General features: G+C 36.2%; 2 protein-coding genes and 1 non-coding gene across 3 annotated transcripts in view; 2 read left to right on the forward strand and 1 right to left on the reverse strand.

The window, feature by feature from the left end:
- The first annotated feature begins 1,072 nt into the window (after positions 1-1,072).
- trnal-cag (transfer RNA leucine (anticodon CAG)) lies at positions 1,073-1,155 on the forward strand. Its single transcript has one exon. It is a non-coding gene; the product is annotated as a tRNA-Leu (tRNA).
- On the reverse strand, positions 1,093-10,595 carry tdrd15 (tudor domain containing 15). Its single transcript, XM_016556474.1, has 5 exons — positions 10,443-10,595; positions 9,908-10,016; positions 3,713-9,225; positions 1,795-1,823; positions 1,093-1,712 (listed from the first exon to the last, which is right to left on the reverse strand). The coding sequence occupies exons 2-4, from the start codon at positions 9,928-9,930 to the stop codon at positions 1,810-1,812; spliced, it is 5,550 nt and encodes a 1,849-aa protein (XP_016411960.1). The 5' UTR covers positions 9,931-10,016; positions 10,443-10,595; the 3' UTR covers positions 1,093-1,712; positions 1,795-1,809.
- Positions 10,596-14,078: 3,483 nt separating this feature from the next.
- The window catches only part of LOC107743320 (DNA-binding protein RFX6-like), a 7,922-nt gene continuing 2,469 nt past the window's right edge, over positions 14,079-19,531 (forward strand). The window contains exons 1-14 of the mRNA XM_016556490.1: positions 14,079-14,254; positions 14,360-14,483; positions 14,725-14,786; positions 14,905-14,982; positions 15,299-15,326; positions 15,920-16,027; positions 16,111-16,188; positions 16,274-16,391; positions 16,570-16,599; positions 16,917-17,092; positions 17,183-17,321; positions 17,426-17,539; positions 17,817-17,939; positions 18,556-18,762. Of these exons, the coding sequence (XP_016411976.1) occupies positions 14,079-14,254; positions 14,360-14,483; positions 14,725-14,786; positions 14,905-14,982; positions 15,299-15,326; positions 15,920-16,027; positions 16,111-16,188; positions 16,274-16,391; positions 16,570-16,599; positions 16,917-17,092; positions 17,183-17,321; positions 17,426-17,539; positions 17,817-17,939; positions 18,556-18,762 (1,561 nt within the window). The remainder of the gene's footprint in view (positions 14,255-14,359; positions 14,484-14,724; positions 14,787-14,904; positions 14,983-15,298; positions 15,327-15,919; positions 16,028-16,110; positions 16,189-16,273; positions 16,392-16,569; positions 16,600-16,916; positions 17,093-17,182; positions 17,322-17,425; positions 17,540-17,816; positions 17,940-18,555; positions 18,763-19,531) is intronic.

A 19,531-nucleotide genomic window follows, 5' to 3' on the forward strand; every position in this document is an offset into this window, starting at 1 on the left:
TCAGGATCATTATTGAAAAATAAACCCCTGACCACGATCATCACATACTCAGACTGTCGTATTTTTGTGATAATGCTACCTACCAAATAAATAAATATAGTTTTGAGTTGATAAATTTTTTTTTTATCTTACTCTTAAGAGTATCTTAAAGATTACGCTAAGAAAAAAAGATCTATTGCACTGTAGAAAACAACAAAAAGTTGAATATCTAATAATAATTATTATTATTATTAATCTTCAATAAAAATTTTGTTTACGGTGTTTAATTATCTAATCTATAACGACAATTTAACATCTTCTTCTAAGTGTATGATAGCTCTTTTTAACTTTTGTTAATTTGTACCATGGGAAATTTAGACAAATTTATTTCTCTCAATGTGACGATTTACCAGTCAGAATCAAATATTCGAGATAATTTTTTTAATTTATTTATATATTTATTATGTATCTCAGCTCTCCTCTCGCTGATGACTAGGATGGACCAATCACAGGGGTTTGTAATTCCTGAGGCAACTATCTTTAAAACGTATAAATTACAGCGATTATATACAGTAAATGTCTCTCTTCAATAAGACAAACATCCAGAGCCGTCTTACAGCTACAAGGTCTGACAAGTTTAAAATGTTTTTTTTTTTGAAGACTGGTTATAACTTTAATTCAGTTACATAGAAACGTAGATTATTCTAAATTGAATCTGAAAAATAAGACTGATTAGACTTGGTTAACTGCTAGTTGGTCAGACTACACAGAGAGGCTAAATTTAAGCAACTGGCCCCAGATTAGTGTTGCTCAGTGTATGTTTGAGCCGCCATGCGCCCCCTCGTGGACGATTATTTTGTTTCATCTGAAACATTTAAAACCTTGTGATATGTTGCCATCCAATAATTGCCAATGAGTCATTGTTACAAAAAATGCATGAGTATGTCCTGTTTAGCTAAAAATGCTGTATTCCACATAGGACAATATAACATTAATGAAGCCAGTGATGTGTAGATGTAATTAAAACCACCAAGAAATGTATGTTCGTAATACTGTAATAGCTATAATGGTGTGTAATAACCATGTAATTACAGTCAGGATGGCCGAGCGGTCTAAGGCGCTGCGTTCAGGTCGCAGTCTCCCCTGGAGGCGTGGGTTCGAATCCCACTTCTGACAATAACCTTTTTTCCACAGCTCCTACACAACATCTGAAGATGATCTTTTTATTGTGTGTTCCAACAGAACTAGAAAGAACATTTTCACTCACAAAAAACAACACTGGGTTAAACATCACAATCAAACAGAGGTCAAATGTCAATCCTTTTAATTACTAAATAAAGTTTTGCTGTTCAGAACTTAAAGCCATCATAGCCAACACAGCCATCAATAAACCGACTGTATATTTCATCAGTCACATGTCCATTTATAGATAAATAAGACCTGCCAAAAAGCTGGAAATCCAGTCTTTAGTTCTAGAACTAGATTTTTTCATCAAAATAATATGATATATTTTCATGGTTAAAATCTTACGATTTTAAGATCTTACTGTGACTATAATGTTTGAACAATACAAATTGTACTCCATAAAACAAAATGCTCCATTTCTACAAAACACACTTATAGAACATCACTACTGAATCAAAAAAATGAAAATAAACAATTAATTCAAGCCATTCCAAAGCTGGACTGTTCTTTAAGTGCAATATCGAGTGTAACTCGCCAGCTTCTCTGTTCTGAAATAAACCAATTGGAAAATTGTGTTTATCTACATACTCAATATTACAAAAAAAAAAGAATCTAAATTTTAATACTTACGAAGCATAGGCCGTCTCACATCAGCTCACCTATGAAATAAAAAATAAAATACTTAAGCCACAAGTTATTTTCTTGAATTAAAAAAAAAAAGTAGTTGCATATAACAGAAACGGGTAAAGCTTTAAAGGGGTCATATGATGCGATTTCAAGTTTTCCTTTCTCTTTGGAGTGTTACAAGCTGATTGTGCATAGATAAGATCCCTGAAGTTGCAAAGACTAAAGTCTCAAAACCAAAGACAGATGTACCTTTTCTAAAACCAAATCTTGTTTTTTCTCAGTAAAACATATTTGGCCTTCAATTATTTTTATATTGCATATTTTCCTATTTTAATTTTTGTTTTGAAAGTATGGTAAAAACTGGTAAAATGTACCAACAATCACATTTAAAAAATATACACTTTTTGATATACCATAAAAAAAAAAAACAGGTAGCCCATCTGAATGAGGACATTTAGGCTATCCATCTAATAGTAGCCTACCAAAGTCTTATTAACAGTAGAAGTTAAATCTTACTGTAGTCTTCAAATCTGGGTACTGTCTTACGTTTTAAAATCACAAAGGGAGTTTGGTCCCATCAGGCTAACGTGACAGTCACGACTCATGCAGCTGTAAGGTTTTCTTTTTCTTTTGTTTTTACTCGCGATCTTTACAACACGCATTACATTACGTATTTCATGGCACACTCGTTTTATGCGTATTTGGCGCCACCTATTGTTGTGGGTGTATTATTGACATGTCAAAGTCTAGACCCTGAATATAAGACGACCGCGTTTTTTCAGATGTATTTCCAAGAAAAAAACATCGTCTTATATTCGGGTCAATACGGTATTTTTTAAATATCTGAATACTGTAAAGACTTTGTCTATGTGAATTATTCAGGGTGTGACTTAGCTGAACAGTGAAATTCAGAAATGATCTATGCATAGAAAGAAAGAATCTGATGACTTAGTCTTTATTAAACACTACCAGTCAAAAGTCAAGTGGACACACTTGATTTTATATTTATATTTAGAGAAAAAAATTAAGAATTTATTTCTTGAATCATTTTACTCTATATGGCCCAAGATATTTTTTTCCAATATGATCTATGACCTGTAGGTGACACTATCACCAAACTTTAAATACTGCTCAGAAGAAAGCACTGTAGCAATGACACCTACTAAGCTTTGTTTTTAATGACAAAGCACTGCAAAAATACAACCTAATAGTTTTTTTAGTATAGTCAACACAGTCAACTTGACTGACTCGGTCAACTGCGTAGTCAGAATTATTACTTTGTGATTCAGTAACTGTTGCAATAAATAACTTTTTTTTGGTCTGAAAATCATGTAAGCTAGCTAACTTTTAAATTAAACATGTTTTAACAACAGCAGCACTACAACTCAATTTACAGTATTTGAGATTATAAGACAAACCAAAAGAAAAATAACTGTGTTTCTAGACCAAAGAGTTCGTAAGCTATAAGCAGAGGTCGACCGATATTCTTTTTGTGTATGTCTGCGTGTTTTATTTTCATTTTTATCGGCATAGATATTGTGAAAAGTAAATTTAATTTAATTTTGTAATATATCTGCCCTATGTATTATAAAATAATATGCAGTAAAATTTATATTTACATAATATTTACAAAATAATCCATTTGTAATACAACATTAGAACTTAAAACAATAAAGAAAACTATATCTGCAGAAAAAACTTCTGTTCTATAATCCTGTTAAATTATTTCAACCAGAAGAGATTGTTGAAAACACTGTAACCATCTAAAAGGTACCTTTCTTCAGTATTTAACCCCTAATTAAGAATTGAGTAAGTGTACAAACATTTGACTGGTAGACTATGTACTGCAGATCATAAAGACAGAAAAGAAAGTTAAATGAATACAATAGATCATAGTTGGTTTATCATCATTCTCACTCACATTGTTTGATAACTGATGTACTAAGTGTTGCCCGCTCCGCAGGTCCAAAATCTTCACTCCTGTTCAAAGGGTGTGCATTTTGCTTCCCAACAGAATCTTGAGATGACTTTTGATCAAACATGGACTCCTTTGAAAAGAGTGGTTGAGAACATTCGGCTTTGCTTGTGTGCTCAGTTATTATGGATAAAACATTCACACTGCTGGTGAAGTTTTGTTTAGGCTCTCTATTGGGTCCTAGCTCTTGCTGAAACCTGATTCCAAGCATATTATCGATATACATGGCATGATCAGCATCTACTAACTCTTTTGCGAGATTTCGCCTTCCAGTGACAATGTCAACCTCCCACTGTGTCTCAAAAACATGCTGTCTGAAACGTATCTGAAGGTTGCTATGACACATACAGTTCTGGAAGAAAACGATGGCCTCATCAGACCAGTCCTGGCCTTTGGGCTTAACTCCCCTCAGTAAACAATGGTAGGTGACTTTAGGTAATCTACTGAGCTCCTCTGGAAGTTTTTTTAGCTGGCCGACATCCTGCTGAGACAGAACTACATACTGCCCATAGTCAACCAAGTTCATGAGCACCGATGTGGAATCGCACTGCACGATCTCTGCCCTGCACCATTTTTTCTTCTCCGCTGATTTTACCAAACAGCTCGCACCTGGAACAAAATGAACCTCTGGTAATGGCGCCAACACTTCGGGAAGATTCTCAAGAATGGCAGAGACTGTATCTACAATCAAAAGCAGGTCTTCAAGAATGACGTAAAATTCGGACGGGGTTGTGACTGCTGCTGCAAATCCTTTATATTCAAAGTTCATTTGGACAGGGGCCTGGAACAGAGTCTGTGGTCGATCCAAACTGCTCTTTGAAGACTTGTCTGGGAAGCGAGGATGGTCGTCAACAACAAGCGACTTTTCACTTTTCACTGTCTCGTTGTCTTTCACATCTTGCAGAGCAACACCAACAGGTGACTTAGAGGTTTCAAGGTCATTAGCATTATAAGGAGAAACATTTTCCTGCAACGTACTTGAATTTTTTGTCACTGAAATGCTTGTCACACATGGTGGTTGGGAGAGAACCTTTCTCTTTCTTCCTCTCTTTCTCAAAAACTCTTTGGTTTTGATGCATGTCGGTAAGAAAGTGGCTACTTTCTTCATTTGTTTTGTTGCAACTGTCTGATTGTTTCCAAGTTCAGACTTGCGTTGTTGTGTGTATGGCTTGGTCTTTTGCTGGAAGGTTATAACTGCTTTAGCCTTGTGGATGTAAGAATCGGTTTCATTTTTGCTCTGGGACACTTTTGGAAATTTGTCTTGACTCGTCAAATCTACATCTTTGCTCTGATCACCATCATACTTTGATTCCCCATGCACGTGGCCATCCTCAAAAATCTCGATCCTCACTTCCCATGAATTTTCAAGCTTTCGAATGAATTCAACCATTAAAGTCTTACCAACTGCTTCCTTGATAAAAGAGTCATGGTTTTCAAAAGAGTAATGTTTTGCAAGCGTGCATGGAGTGCTCAATCTAGGCTGAGACAAAAACGTTTTGGATAGCATGTGAACATTCTTCCTGTCGACAGTTGCATTATTGCCGTAATCAATAAACTCGACTGCTAAGTGGCCACAGTATGATGCATTGGTGACAACAGCTCTGTACAAAGCCAAGTCTTCTTCATATTCAGCCACAACGAGGTCCCCTACTTTCACTTCGGTTTCCACATTTTTCAAGTTATCCTTGAAGACAGTGCTGTTTATTTCCTCACCCATCTGAAGGATGTTTGATTCATCTTCTTCCATCTGGACAAAGAAGCTTCTAACAGTATTGCAATGAGAGATGAAACCCACACCCTTAGAACCTGGTTTCATTTTGACAGCAGGAAGATCCCAAAGTTTTGGCAAGCTCTGATGAGGCGGCATCACTTTAAGAGAACAGGGCGTGTCCTGCCTTACTGCTTTTATTGGTCCTTTGCGTTCTGCTTTGGGAGATTTTGTGGGTTTTGGAGTTTGCTTATCAACATGTTTGGTTTTACCACGTCTGCTCACTTTGGAGTTCACTTTACTGTTTGAAACGTTAACATCGGCTGCTTCTTTGAGTGAATATAAGGCAGGTTTGCTGACAGCCGGATCATGTTCTTCCACACCCTGAGTTGACATGAGTTCTTTGACTTTTTCATTGACATGCACATTTCCATCATAAAGATCACAAAAAAAATGTCCGTTGTTGTCCCTTGAAACAAACTTGGCACAGAAGGATTTGTTGAGGATGTCAGTCTCGAGCCATGTGTTGACTTCTGGCAAATGTTCGCCCTCTGGAACATTTGAAAGACTGCATCTCAGAGCCTGCATTGGTGTCATCAATACGTCAACTGCCGTTGTGGGAATTGGCATAACATTTGTTTTCTCAGAAATTTGCATATCACCGTAATCGACAAAGAACACACTCACATGCTGATGGGATTGAACAGGGTGCGTCAGAGCCCTGTACCATTTGCCGTCACAGATATATTTGGCCAGGCAAACATTACCGTTGCAGTCCTCACATGTCGCAGTCAAGAGCTGACTTTCTTCGGCAACTCTCTCCATCAGTGTATTAAGGATCTCTGTATTCCTGTCAAGCTGAAAATAGATTTCCCAAGGACTGCAAACATGAGTAACTTGTACCAGTTCTTCGCTTCCAGAACTTATGTTGAAAGAAGAGTAAACAAAGGAGCGAGAGTGGGCTGATGAGATTAGCTGCTTCGGAGTTTGTATTTCCTTTGCAATGCCTTTCTCTACAAGGTATGTGGTGGCCTGTTGAAAAGGTGTATGAATGGTGACCACATTAAGGAGACCTTTTCCTTGCTCATAAAGGTGGGAATGAATTCTGCATATACTGGGCGAACCCTTAGACACAAAATCCCTGAACAAATTGCATGCTTCTGCACTCCAAGAACTTCCTCCAACAGGTTCAATCAAGTTCAAAGTGCATCTAAATGCTTGTTCATGAAGTTCAAAGAACTGTGGGGCAAGAGCTTGGATGTTTTGCTTCTTTTCCTGGATAATTATGCCAAAGTCGACCAACATCACATACAGTTTGTCATTTTTTTCTTCTAAACTGCATGCTCTATGCCATCGTTTGTCCTGCGGAGACTTTACAGCACAACATACTGCAGGCGACTTGAACGCAATTGTGTGCGTTTGGTAAAACGCCTGCATCTCTTCCATCAATTTATCCAGATCAAATTTTGTGCTTTCGTTTTGGCACCAAAAATCAGATGGAGAATTTACATGTGAGCAAATGACACTTAATTCAGATCCAGGCTTGTAATGCATCGGTTTGAAAGTGTCAGCAGGAATGACCTTCGGTTTAGGGGTCTCACTAGGAGTACATCTTTCAATGTGATTCTGTTGTTCACACTCTGGTTTCACATGCTTTGGATTGGGCCTAGAAGAAGTGACTTTGCAAAAGGTCACCACATGACTGTCCTTTCTAATTTTTTTCTTGCTCAGAGCATTTCCCTTATCTTTACATGACGTCTCTGCTTTAACAGATGCTAATGCCGGGTTGTATCTCCAATCCAGGGCCATTTTTGCTGTTGTCATGATGGTTGCAATGCTAGTATTATTTTCAGCTCCTCTCACAAAAAGATCAACAACATATTGGGCATTTTTCCTGTGAATGACATGAACCATCAAAGTTTTGTCTGATGTGACTTGCCTAAAGAAGTTGGATGCTGTGGTTGTCCAGATGTCCTCAACTGGAACGACATGTGCTAAAGCACATTTCAGTGCAAATTCTGGTTGAATGGCAAACTTTCTGGGGAGCTTCTTAATTAACATGCTTGGCACCTTTTCAGTGTTTCCAAAGTCGATGAAGAAAACCTCAGCTCCTTTTTCCAAAGTATCTACTATAAGAGCCCTGTAGTAATGCATGTCTTTTTCATACATTGCACAGCAAAGTGCACCAGGCACTGGGTCTTCAAAAACCTCCTCATTCAACTGTAGTTTGTTGAAGTAATCAGTCATTTCTTTAGTCATGTTTTCAAAATCAGGATTTTGTTCTTTTGTCCTTATCCAGAAATGTTTTGGGCTCTGTACATGCACCACATAACCCTCAAAAAGAGAACCGCCAGGTATTGCTTCACTAGGAACTGCATCAGAAGTCTGGACTGCTTTCATCTCTGTTGCATACATCTCTGCAAGGACATTGTGGGGGAAGTTAGACTTGCTGTCAAAAACTTCACTTTCAAGCGGTTTAACTTCAGCTTGCTCCTCTGAGTGCTTCTCAGCATTGCTCAATGTGACCAAGTAGAAGTTCTGATCTTTGCGAAAGTCATCAATTTCAACCTCCAAAGCTTTACCCAGCAACCCAGTCCTGAGAAGCTCTAGTTGTTGGTTTTTAATGGTCTCATATTGTTCTTCGAAGCATGAAAGTGAACATGGAAATGCCATGATTGGTGTTGAGAGGAATTCTGATGGTAGCTGAAGGATGTTTTCAACTTTAGCCGATTCACAATAGCCACTGTCGATGAACACAACTCGGACCTGAGAGTTGAGAGGGAGACATTGCACAAAACCTCTGTGCCATTTTTCATCTTTCCCTTTGACTGCACAGAGCAAGCCGAGATTTTCAAGAGGTTTACTGCTTAGGGAACCACTGTCTGATTCACATGCAAGTGCCAATTTGTTTGACATTTTTTGTAGGTCCTTGCTCATGGATGACAGTCGACAATAGAATAATCTAGGGTTCACGGCTGCTGCTACAATAACTCTTGCTTTTCGACCAACTTTCAGCTTTGGGCCATTAAGTGACAGAATCTCTTCGAAGCCCAGCAGGCTTGAGGATTGGAGGCAACATTCTTGCCCTATTTGCTTTTCAATCAAGAGATCTGGGACAGATTCATTGCTTTGTGGAATCGGTTCCTCAATAAGCATCTCAACTAGTAGCAGAAATGTACTAGTGTCCACATGTCTCCCAAGCCTCAGTTTTAACAAGTCACAATTAATGTCTGGAACCTCAAGTATGAGGACATGGTACGGCAGACGGGCGTGGATATATCCTTTGATCTGACTGCCTATCAAGGAAGAGAAATAACTCCCTGTCAAACAGTCCCATCGGTTCTGGACTGGCAGTATATTGGCAAAGAAACCGCAGACAATCTTTGGTGGGAGCATAAGCAGTGTGTCAGATATACAGGACAAATGGCTGGGCCCAACATTCAACACATCTCCATGGTCCAGCAAAAACACATGGAACAAATCTTTCTGGATGTTTTGGACTCTTCCTCTGTACCAGTGACCAGACACGGCATCTTCAACCAGACAAAGTTCTCCAACTTTAACAGAAACTTTCGATTTCACAGCATTTTGAATTTCAACTTGAAGAATGTTGTAGTCCAGTTCACAGATGGTCATATATTGGCCCTGAAAGTGTACCAGTGTGTCCTCAGGACTGCAGTCAATGTGAGCCAGCTTCAGCTCCACAGGCCACAAAACACACGGAGCAGGGAGCTTTGACTCCTCTTTTGCCCTAAAATACAGAAAATCTTGTTAGATTCCTTGTAAACGTTCTGAAATGTTTAAAGCATGTACTTTAAATCTGTGATCAGGTAAATGATAGTTGGCTCATGTTTTCGCAAAATTGCAGTGGTGTTATTAAAATGGCATCCCGGTATGGGCATTTGGATGTGGCCAGGGCAATTAAAATCAATATGAGAAAAAAAAATACAAATAAAGTTTTGCCAGAAAAAATAATGCATGAAGCTTTACTCTCACAATGTAAAACAGGGGAAGTGAACATTTACAAGTCATACAAGCCCACTTGCAGTATAATTCAAAAGATAAAAAAGACAGAAAGCATGAGAGAAAGAATGTTTCATAGCAAATGCACAAGATAGAACAAAAATTAATTAAATGAAAATACTAAAGAATCTTCTTTTAATGTGCTGTGCATAATGTGCATATTTTTGTTAAATGACCCCTATTGTTGCAAGTAAGCTCAATAAACTAAGAACAAATTGAATGCTATATGAAATAGCATTACCTAAAATTAAAATTACCTAAAACTAAAATGAAAACACTTTTTTGTATATTGATCATATACATAACAAGACAAGACCGTAGCACATCATTTGATACTAAAAACTACATAAATATAGCTATGCACATTACAGAATATTTAAGAAACACCAGTTAAATAACATGATCCTTACCTCTCCATTCGACTCCAACGCATTTGAATCCAATCTAACCATGCAGTCGTGCTAAATGTAAAGGCAGTGTGCACGTCTGCCACAGCTTGGGATGATGGAGGCCAACACACTAATAAAACAGCGTTAATATACAACACATAGTTAATGTTAATTTATGGACTGAAGCACCTGCAATAGTACCATATCTTATCGTACACTGATTATTTTATCAATTTCTGAGCTGAAAGATCACGTCACATAAATAAAGAAGCACTAGATTGTTGCAAGTAACACCTGACGACTGCAGTTCTTTATATGTTAATGCAAAAACTCTATCGGTACATAGTTATTCGCATTTCATCATTTATGAATCGTTTAATCAGTATTCTCTGAATGACACCAACAGTCGACCTGACAGATTTTCGACTTCAGGTGTATTTGTGTAGAAAAGTAGTTTTCTACGGCGTTTTTTTTATGTATACCGAAGCCATGAATACCGAGTGTATTATATGCAAACATTTTGTCTGTAGCATTTATAAATAGAGTTGTTTTTTACCTTCTCATCTGACAAGATTCTCCGCGCGCACATCATGTTTTCGGGAGGTTACGCGGCCTTGGCACGTGCTGAGCGGAACGCTGCGTTTGTGAGCCAATAAGGAATCATCTGCATATTTTAACAAATGACATGTAGGGAAGACCGAGGCTAGTTGTCCCACAGGTAGGTTGTCTGTATATCAGTAACTTTTATAGTAGGTTTTCAATCTTTTGTCCAATTATACAAACGTTTGGTTTCCAAAGCAGGACCTTTTTTTTTTTTTTTTTTTTTAAAGCTTTAGCATATTTTTGCTACTCTTAATAAAAGCACACCGGCATCAGGATTATAGTTAAATCAAATTGAAGACTGATATATATATATAGGGGAGAGCTGGGTGAGTTGAGACAGTTTTTACTTAAAGTGTGTTTAAAGTGAGCACATGACAGTAATGGGTCCAACTTAAATATATACAGTCAAACCAACAATTATTCAGACACCAGATATATATTTTTATATTTTTTACTAGTGGGTGCAGGACACTATAGTTCATTTATATAAGTGAGGATAGCAAAATAAAGTAAACTGTGACATATTACACCCAAAAAATCTTCATACAGTGGACTACCAGTGAAATTGACAAAAAATTTGGGAACAAAAATTATTCAGGCTTTGACCTGACCATGTTTTGCTTAAGTGTTATCTGACATTAGCAAGATGAATTTGTTCGGACACAGTTTAACTCTGAGTTCTTGTCATATTTTATTACCATTTTCTAAACTGTAGCGAATAAACTGTGATAATGTGTGAAATGTTGAAGGTGTCTGAATACATTTTGGTTTGACTGTACATCAATTTGATCATCAATAAAACAAACTGCTTTCAAATATGGCTTTTCCCCCAAAAAAAGTGGTCTCTTGGCTCAACTTGCCCCCAGTGCGGGGTAAATTGAGCCTAGGGAGAGGGTAAGTTGAGCCACATGGAGTTATACTGTGCCATTGATTATGAACATTTTCACTTCATGCTATATCAAAGGAAGAGAGATTCAATAAAAACGACTTGTGTAAAGGAAAAACGACTTGTGTGAGCCTTGTGATTGACTGGTCATCCATCCAGTGTGTTTCCCTGCCTGTGGCTCAAGATGATTGGTTTAGGCTCCAGCTCCCTGCTACGATAATAAGGACAAAGAGCTTTGGAAAATGGAATGGATGGATGGATGACTTCTTAAAAGTTTTATTTAAAAATACAATACACAATTTTGAAGGCATTTTTTAAATTATCAACAGAACAAAATAAAGTTCAAATTGAAGAATAAAAAAAAAACTGCAATTGACCTTACAGAACTGGGCCAAAAAAAGTTCTTGGCTCAACTTGCCCCCAGTGCGGGGTAAATTGAGCCTAGGGAGAGGGTAAGTTGAGCCACATGGAGTTATACTGTGCCATTGATTATGAACATTTTCACTTCATGCTATATCAAAGGAAGAGAGATTGATAGATTCATGCTATATCAAAGGAAAAACGACTTGTGTGAGCCTTGTGATTGACTGGTCATCCATCCAGTGTGTTTCCCTGCCTGTGGCTCAAGATGATTGGTTTAGGCTCCAGCTCCCTGCTACGATAATAAGGACAAAGAGCTTTGGAAAATGGAATGGATGGATGGATGACTTCTTAAAAGTTTTATTTAAAAATACAATACACAATTTTGAAGGCATTTTTTAAATTATCAACAGAACAAAATAAAGTTCAAATTGAAGAATAAAAAAAAAACTGCAATTGACCTTACAGAACTGGGCTAATAGTACTCAACATCCCACTTATAAATGTTACAGGGAAATACAATATCATAAAAACTTCAATGGGCAATTTTCATAAACAAGGCCTATTTAAAATGTAAAAATTTTCAGAACAGAATAGTTCAAAACAGAGTTCAAAACAGAACAAAATTTAAAAATGCTTGGTCTAAAATTAATGAAGTATAATGTAGAATTACAGAAAAATAATACTTTATACCTGGCTCATCTTACCCCAGGAATTTTAGCTCAAATTACCCCACTCCTACCATTTTAACAAACTTGTATTATCCTCCAGTTTAGAGCTAACATCATGCTAAAAATATAGCCTCATATTATAACTTCCTAAAGCACAAACACGTGTGATATTTTTTCAGATTTGTCTGTAATTGTTCAGACACAAGAAGCACGAGACCTTGAACATAAAAAAAATCACTTTGGACAGCAAAAAAAAATGTTTTGCTTTTTTTTTTTTTTTTTTACTTAAATGTAGTTACCAATTATTCCATGCGGGCCCTCTTCATCACAAGGTGAGTAAAATGGATAACTCTTAATATATTTGTGGTCACATCACTAATTTTGTTTAATGTTGCCTAGAAACAAGGGGTGGCTCAACTTCCCAGTTCCCAGTGATTCACAGTTGAATTATAAGTTGCAATAATGGGGCACGTTGTCACAAAATATCAGCATGTTGTGGGGTGTTTACAGTCAAAACTGTCCCACAACAACTCAACACCTAAAACCTAACATTCTTTTATTGTTCAATATTTGTGTTTATTTGGCCATTTCACAGTTTTCTACTTATTTGACATGGCTTTTTGAAACTCTGCCTATAATACAAGGCCAGCCTCTTGGAGTCTACTCCTCACCGTTGCAGATAAAACCAGCAATAACAAAATGTTCTGAATATAGTGTTTGAATGCATGTAAATGAAAGGCAGAGTAACATTGGGGAGGCTGACTGGCTCTGATTGGGTCAATAGCCGAGCTGCAAGACCAGCACCAGATTTCAAGAAGATGATAACCCTCTTGGTTAATCATTAAATCCCAGAATCCATTGCCAGTCTTCTGTAAATAAGATAAATGGCCTTAAGGCACTCACCTCTGTGACGCACCATTTCAGAGAGAGAGCAGAGCTTTAATTAAGACTGGAAGGTGTTATCTTGCCCGTTCTTGGATTAATGAACTTTTACAGGATTAATGTTATATTTGAACGGTTATTTTTAGAGTTTCCATCATGCTACAGGTTTATTTTGTGAGCATTTGTTTCTGAGGAAAGAGGAAAAGCAACACACATAGTTGACAAATTGTTTAAATGTTTTTCGGAGATTTAGTGGGACGCTTCAGAGATGCGAATCATTACAGGAATGGATATATGCATCACATTGCTAAACATTAGAATGGGCTGTGTTGATTTTGGAATGTTTTAACAATTTAGATTTTGAGGGGCACTTTTTTTTGTATTATTTCACTTGGTGGTTTTAATTTTGCATTCCAGTTTTTCTTTTTAATTTCTCCTTGAACATGCCAATGAAAAGAAATATAGGGAGTCCATTGAAGAATGACATGTTTCATCAACTACAAGCGTCGCAGACAAAGAGAGCTTGCAAAAGCGCAGATGACCTCCATGCTACAATTCTTGTTGACCGAGACAATCTCGGGAAAAACATGTTTTTCAAAGACAGGCTTGATGAGGAGGAGGATTCTGGCATTAAATCAGGTGGGGAAATCATCTTTATTGTAAATTGTTTTCAAACAGGCTTTGATTAAACTACTGCTATGCTTTCAGTTCGAAATTCTCAATCTGTCGCCAGTTCGTTGAGCAATTATACATTATGAATAGTTTTGGCACACGTCACGGTTTGAAAGCTATGTATGTTATTCATTTGGCAGAAGCTGATGAAAGTAATGGAAGCATTTCCTCGGAAGAGGTCCTGGGCCACGTTGATTATTCTAAGACGTTCTCTGTGAAACAAGCTGTGCCAAAGAAAAGCATCAGTCAGATCATCAAGGACAAGAAGAAACAGACTCAACTCACTTTACAATGGTACTCTCTCATCATTTCATCTTTTAATGAAGCTTGCCATTTAAATAATGTACGGAAAGTGGAAGCAAAGAATGATACTACATTTGGGTTCTGTTGTGTTATTAGGCTTGAGGAAAATTACATCGTTTGCGAAGGTGTTTGTCTGCCACGGTGCATCCTCTACGCTCATTATTTAGACTTTTGTCGGAAGGAGAAATTAGATCCTGCTTGTGCTGCCACTTTTGGGAAGGTAAGAGGAGTTTTTATATCTTCAGTTATATGTCAAACAGTTATCAGAAACATTCTCAGTGCTGTATTATAACTTCTATAATTGATTCCTATTCTACCGAAACCTATTGCATTTTAGGTGTATTTTAGTTGCTCTTTAGGAAACTGTCAGCTTATCAGACAAAAATAGCTATTGATTTTGTAGTTACAGTTCATGGAGATCGATCATACGATATATTAGAGCTCTATTCTTGTCATTTCAGACCATAAGGCAGAAATTTCCTCTTCTAACAACACGAAGGCTTGGAACCAGAGGCCATTCGAAGTAAGCGAGAGCCAAATGGCCTGGTTTCTGCCTGAAAATGTTATTTATTACTATTTAATTTACTACATAAATGGCTATGTCTAAAGCTGTCAGTGTTTGGCTTCTGAATGTCTTTCAGGTATCATTATTATGGTATTGGAATCAAGGAGAGCAGTGCGTATTATCACTCTGTGTACTCTGGAAAAGGTTTGACACGGTTAGTTTTGACCTTCATCCCTTCAATTCAGCATACAATCGCAAGTCCTTGGATGTTTTGAATAAACTGTAATGCAAGTAGTGTTGCAAAAATGTGGAAAATTTCCAGTAAATTTCAGAAACATTCCAGGATTTTTTTTTGGAATATTCCAGGGATTTTTGGAAAGTTTCCACCCCTTTGCAACCCTAAATGCAAGTGATTTTTCAATGCCCACGCTGAAACACATTATATTTATTGACGTTTATTTTCATAATTCATTTACATTTTATTTAAATGTTTTATCATATCAGTAATGTCTCTTATGTGTTTTGCACAGATTCTCTGGAAGCAAGCTAAAAAATGAGGTTGGCAGTTTTACTATAGAAATCAATCATGATTTTTCATATGAAATATGAGTGCTGCACTTCAATTTTAGTATCGCAACATTCTCAGGAAATTGATATATACTGTTCAAAAGTTTGGGGTTGGTATTTTTTTTTAATGTTTTGTAAGTCTCTTATACTCACCAAGGCTGCATTTATTTGATCAAAAATACAGTAAAATTGCAAAACATTATTGCAATTTAAAATAACTGTTTTCTATTTGAACATATTTTATAATGTAATTTGTTCCTGTGATTTCAAAGCTGATTTTTCAGCAGGCATTACTCCAGTCTTCAGTGTCACATGATCCTTCAGAAATTATTCTGATATATGGTGCTATTATTATCATCAATGATTGGTATCAATTTAATGCATCCTTGCTGAATAAAAGTATCGACTGAATAAAAGTGACCCTTAATAACTATTTAGTGGTGAAATACTCATGTGTTCTTACAAAATATGAGACCTTTACATAAATTGCATATGTACCTATATATTTAAAAAATGTTGTCATGTTTTGCTATCTACAACAGCAGAATAATATTACTTGTATGCCTTCTCTTTAATATTCACAGGGGGGATTCACCAGGAAATACTCCCTTAGTTCTAAAACAGGAACTCTTTTACCTGAATTCCCAAGTGCACAGCATTTAGTGCTTCAGGATTCTGTTTCAAAAGATAAGGTCTGTCGATTTCTAAAATGATGTTTATATGTGGTACTTCTAATTTACTTACCTTAGATTCTGCTGTTCTTTTCATTTGTTAGGTCGACACATTGATTATGATGTACAAAACTCACTGTCAGTGCATTCTGGACAATGCCATTAATGTCAACTTTGAGGAGGTGCTATTTTAAGCTCTTGAAGAATATGTTATCATGACATCTAGATTCTAGACAAACACACAGTAATCAATCCCATTTGTTCCAGATCCAGAACTTTCTGCTTCACTTCTGGCAGGGAATGCCTGAACATCTCCTGCCATTGCTAGAGAATCCAGTTATCGTGGACATCTTCTGTGTGTGTGACTCTATACTCTACAAAGTGAGTGTCTGTGAACCATATCTGGATATTTCTTCAACTACGGGCACTTTTACATTACCGTTCAAAGGTTTTGGGGTCAATTAAAAATGGCTTTGCTGCTTGTGGAAACCAAGATTTTTTTTTCCGATGAATAGAAAGTTTAAAAAAACAGCATTTATTTGAAATAGAAATCTTTTGTAAAGTTATAAATGTTTTACTGCCACTTTCGATCAATTTATATGTCCTTGCTGAAAAAAAATCTTTCAAAAAAAAACAAAAAACCTTGGTACACTAAAAAATGCTGGGTTAAAACAACCGAATAGCTGGGTTTGTCCCTTTTTAACCCAGCGCTGGGTTACATTTAACCCAGCATTTTTTAGAGTGTAATGTATGTCTTTTCAAGTGCCAGTTATGTGTACATTTTATTTTTGTACCCTTGTCCCAAACCTAGACTTTAAATCTTAAAATAAGAAAGTCAATCACATAAATATTATTAAATTTCTAAAGCATTACACTCTAAAAAATGCTGGGTTAAATACAACCCAATGCTGGGGAAATATCTCCAGTCTTTTGGCAGATATTCGAAATTTTGCCAAGCACTGGGAACACTGGATGGTGTCTTCCTTGGAGAATCTTCCGGAAATCCTCTCAGAAAAGAAACTGCTGATAGCACGACGATTTGTGTCCTCCTTAAAGAGACAGACCTCATTTTTACATCTTGCACAGGTAGATATGTTATACATAAACATGAATAAATCTTGTTTTTGGCCATTTTTTAAATAAAAGTGAAACTATCATGGATTTACATCCTTTCAGATTGCAAGACCTGCACTTTTTGACCAGAATGTAGTGACTTCTATGGTGAATGATATTGATAAGGTGGATCTGAACAGTATTGGTTCTCAAGCACTCCTTTCAATTACAAGTGACCAAGATTCAGACTTCTACTCTGAATGTGAGTTACTGTTGGATGGTAGTCAAACATTTGGATGTTTTTTTTTTTTAAATCTCATGCTGAGCCTCAAGCTATATTCATGATTTCTTCATCTTATCTGCTAGATGACTCCATTTCAGTGTTTCAAGAGTTGAAAGACCTCCTGAGGAAAAATGCCACAGTGGAGTCTTTCATTGAATGGCTGGACTCAGTAGTCGAGCAGAAAGTTATTAAGGTTTGTCGCATTTCAAACTCTTAGTATTCCTGATAATACACTCTAAAAAATGTTGGGTTGTTTCAACCCAACTTTGGGGTCATCCAGGAATACTATACCATGTACTGCAAAAATAGTACAAGTAGTGTGTTATTCTGGACAAAGCCAGAGTTTGTGTGCAGCTGAGTGAAGCTACTTTAATCAGACGTTAGATACCTTTGATTATTATGGTAATTAAAATAAAGAAGTGATTTTTGCAAGATATGCTAAAACAATTTAACCTAGTTTAATGTTACTGACAGGCTCGTTCCATCTCATTCGGATGCTTTTGGATGAGTACGTCCTGCTAACCATTGAAACACAATTCAACAACGACAAAGAGCAAGACCTTCAGAATCTACTGGAGAAATACATGAGGAGTGCAGGTACCTTAATAATTTTGTTTTATTTATTGGCATATTAGTAGGACTTTTATTAGTTTATTTTACTGTACACTACCGTTAAAAAAGTAGGATTTGTTAATGATTTTAAAACACCAAGGCTGCATTTATTTGATCAGAAATACTGTAAAACATAAAGTATTATTACGATTTTAAATAACTGTTTTCTATTGTAATATGTTTTAAAATGTCTTTTATTTCTGTGATGCAAAGCTGAATTTTCAGCATCATTACTCCAGTCCTCAGTGTCACATGATCCTTCAGAAATCATTCTAATATGCTGATTTGGAGTTCAAGAAACATTTATTATTATTATCAGTGTTAAAAACAGTTGTGCTGCATATTTTTGTGGAAACGGTGATCAATTTTTTTTCAAGATTCTTTTATTAATAGCAGGTTCAAAAGACCAGAAAATATTTTGTAACATTATAAATGTTTTTTTACTATCACTTTTGGTCAATTTAATGCATCCTAGCTGAATAAAATTATAAATTTCTTAAACATTAAAAAAAAAAATCTCTAACCGACCCCAAACATTTCAATGGTTGTGTATATGCAAATGTCTTTAACCCAATTAACTGTGATCTTTTCATTTTGACAGATGCTAGTAAGGCTACATTCACCGCCTACCCAAGTTCCTGTTTCTTGGCCAATCGGAATAAATCCAGTGTGGCATCCAGTGATTCGACTGTCAAGGACGAGAACCCACCAGAGCATGACTTCCTGTCGCTCACAGCTGCACAGCAGGGGCTCGGGGCCAGTACTGTTGTGTACCATAGTACCGATCCGGACAACTTTACTATATCTGGTACTTGAAAACAGCAGCTCACATCAATTTGAGACATATTCATGTTTAATATAGTCAAAAAAAATGTTAGTGCAATATGTTTTGGTTAAAATAATTGACTCTAGAGTGCAACAGTCACTTTTTCAGAAACCTCGAGAAGTAATTTTACTATTCATTTTCTTTATAAGGATATCAAGCAGTTCTTCAGCTTTAAGATGAATCTTTGATGAAAAGATGAGAAGATGAATTTATTTGGAACCAATGTAAAATAATTAAACTATAAATGATTTCAAAATGTCATAATATTTTCTGTATCATTAATTTATAACTTCAGTTCAAAGCTCATATACGGACTCAGAAATTGCTTGTAAATTTGACAGTTAAGTAATCTTTGTTTTATTTATGCATTCCTCCTCCAAAATGATGCTGTTATTGTCTTTTAATTATAACTAATGAATATTTAATATTAATATTAAATATTAATATGTAAATCTTTTTTCGCCATAAGGATATCAAGTAATTCTTCATTTCAATATTTCAATATTAATATAGTAACAGAATCATTTTGGAGGGAAAATGCATAAATCTTTTAAGACAAACCTAACTATTTACTGTAAAAAAAAAATTTTTCAAAGTTGTAAATAAAACAAGGATTACTGAAGTATGTTTTACAAGAAAATACTATTTCAGTCTTTCTGCTTCTAAATTTCACATTTGTGACCCTGGAGCACAAAACCAGTCTTAAGTCGCTGGGGTATATTTGTAGCAATAGCCAAAAAACATTGTATGG

This window comes from Sinocyclocheilus rhinocerous, unplaced genomic scaffold, assembly GCF_001515625.1.
Source record: "Sinocyclocheilus rhinocerous isolate Xijiao unplaced genomic scaffold, SAMN03320098_v1.1 scaffold827, whole genome shotgun sequence".
NCBI classification, from domain to species: Eukaryota; Metazoa; Chordata; class Actinopteri; order Cypriniformes; family Cyprinidae; genus Sinocyclocheilus; species Sinocyclocheilus rhinocerous.

Coding starts and splice junctions, on each gene's coding strand:
- tdrd15 (XM_016556474.1), bottom strand. CDS start 9,930: ATGCGTTGGAGTCGAATGGAGAG. Junction 9,226..9,907: donor CGTTGGAGTCGAATGGAGAG/GTAAGGATCATG, acceptor TCTGTATTTTAG/GGCAAAAGAGGAGTCAAAGC.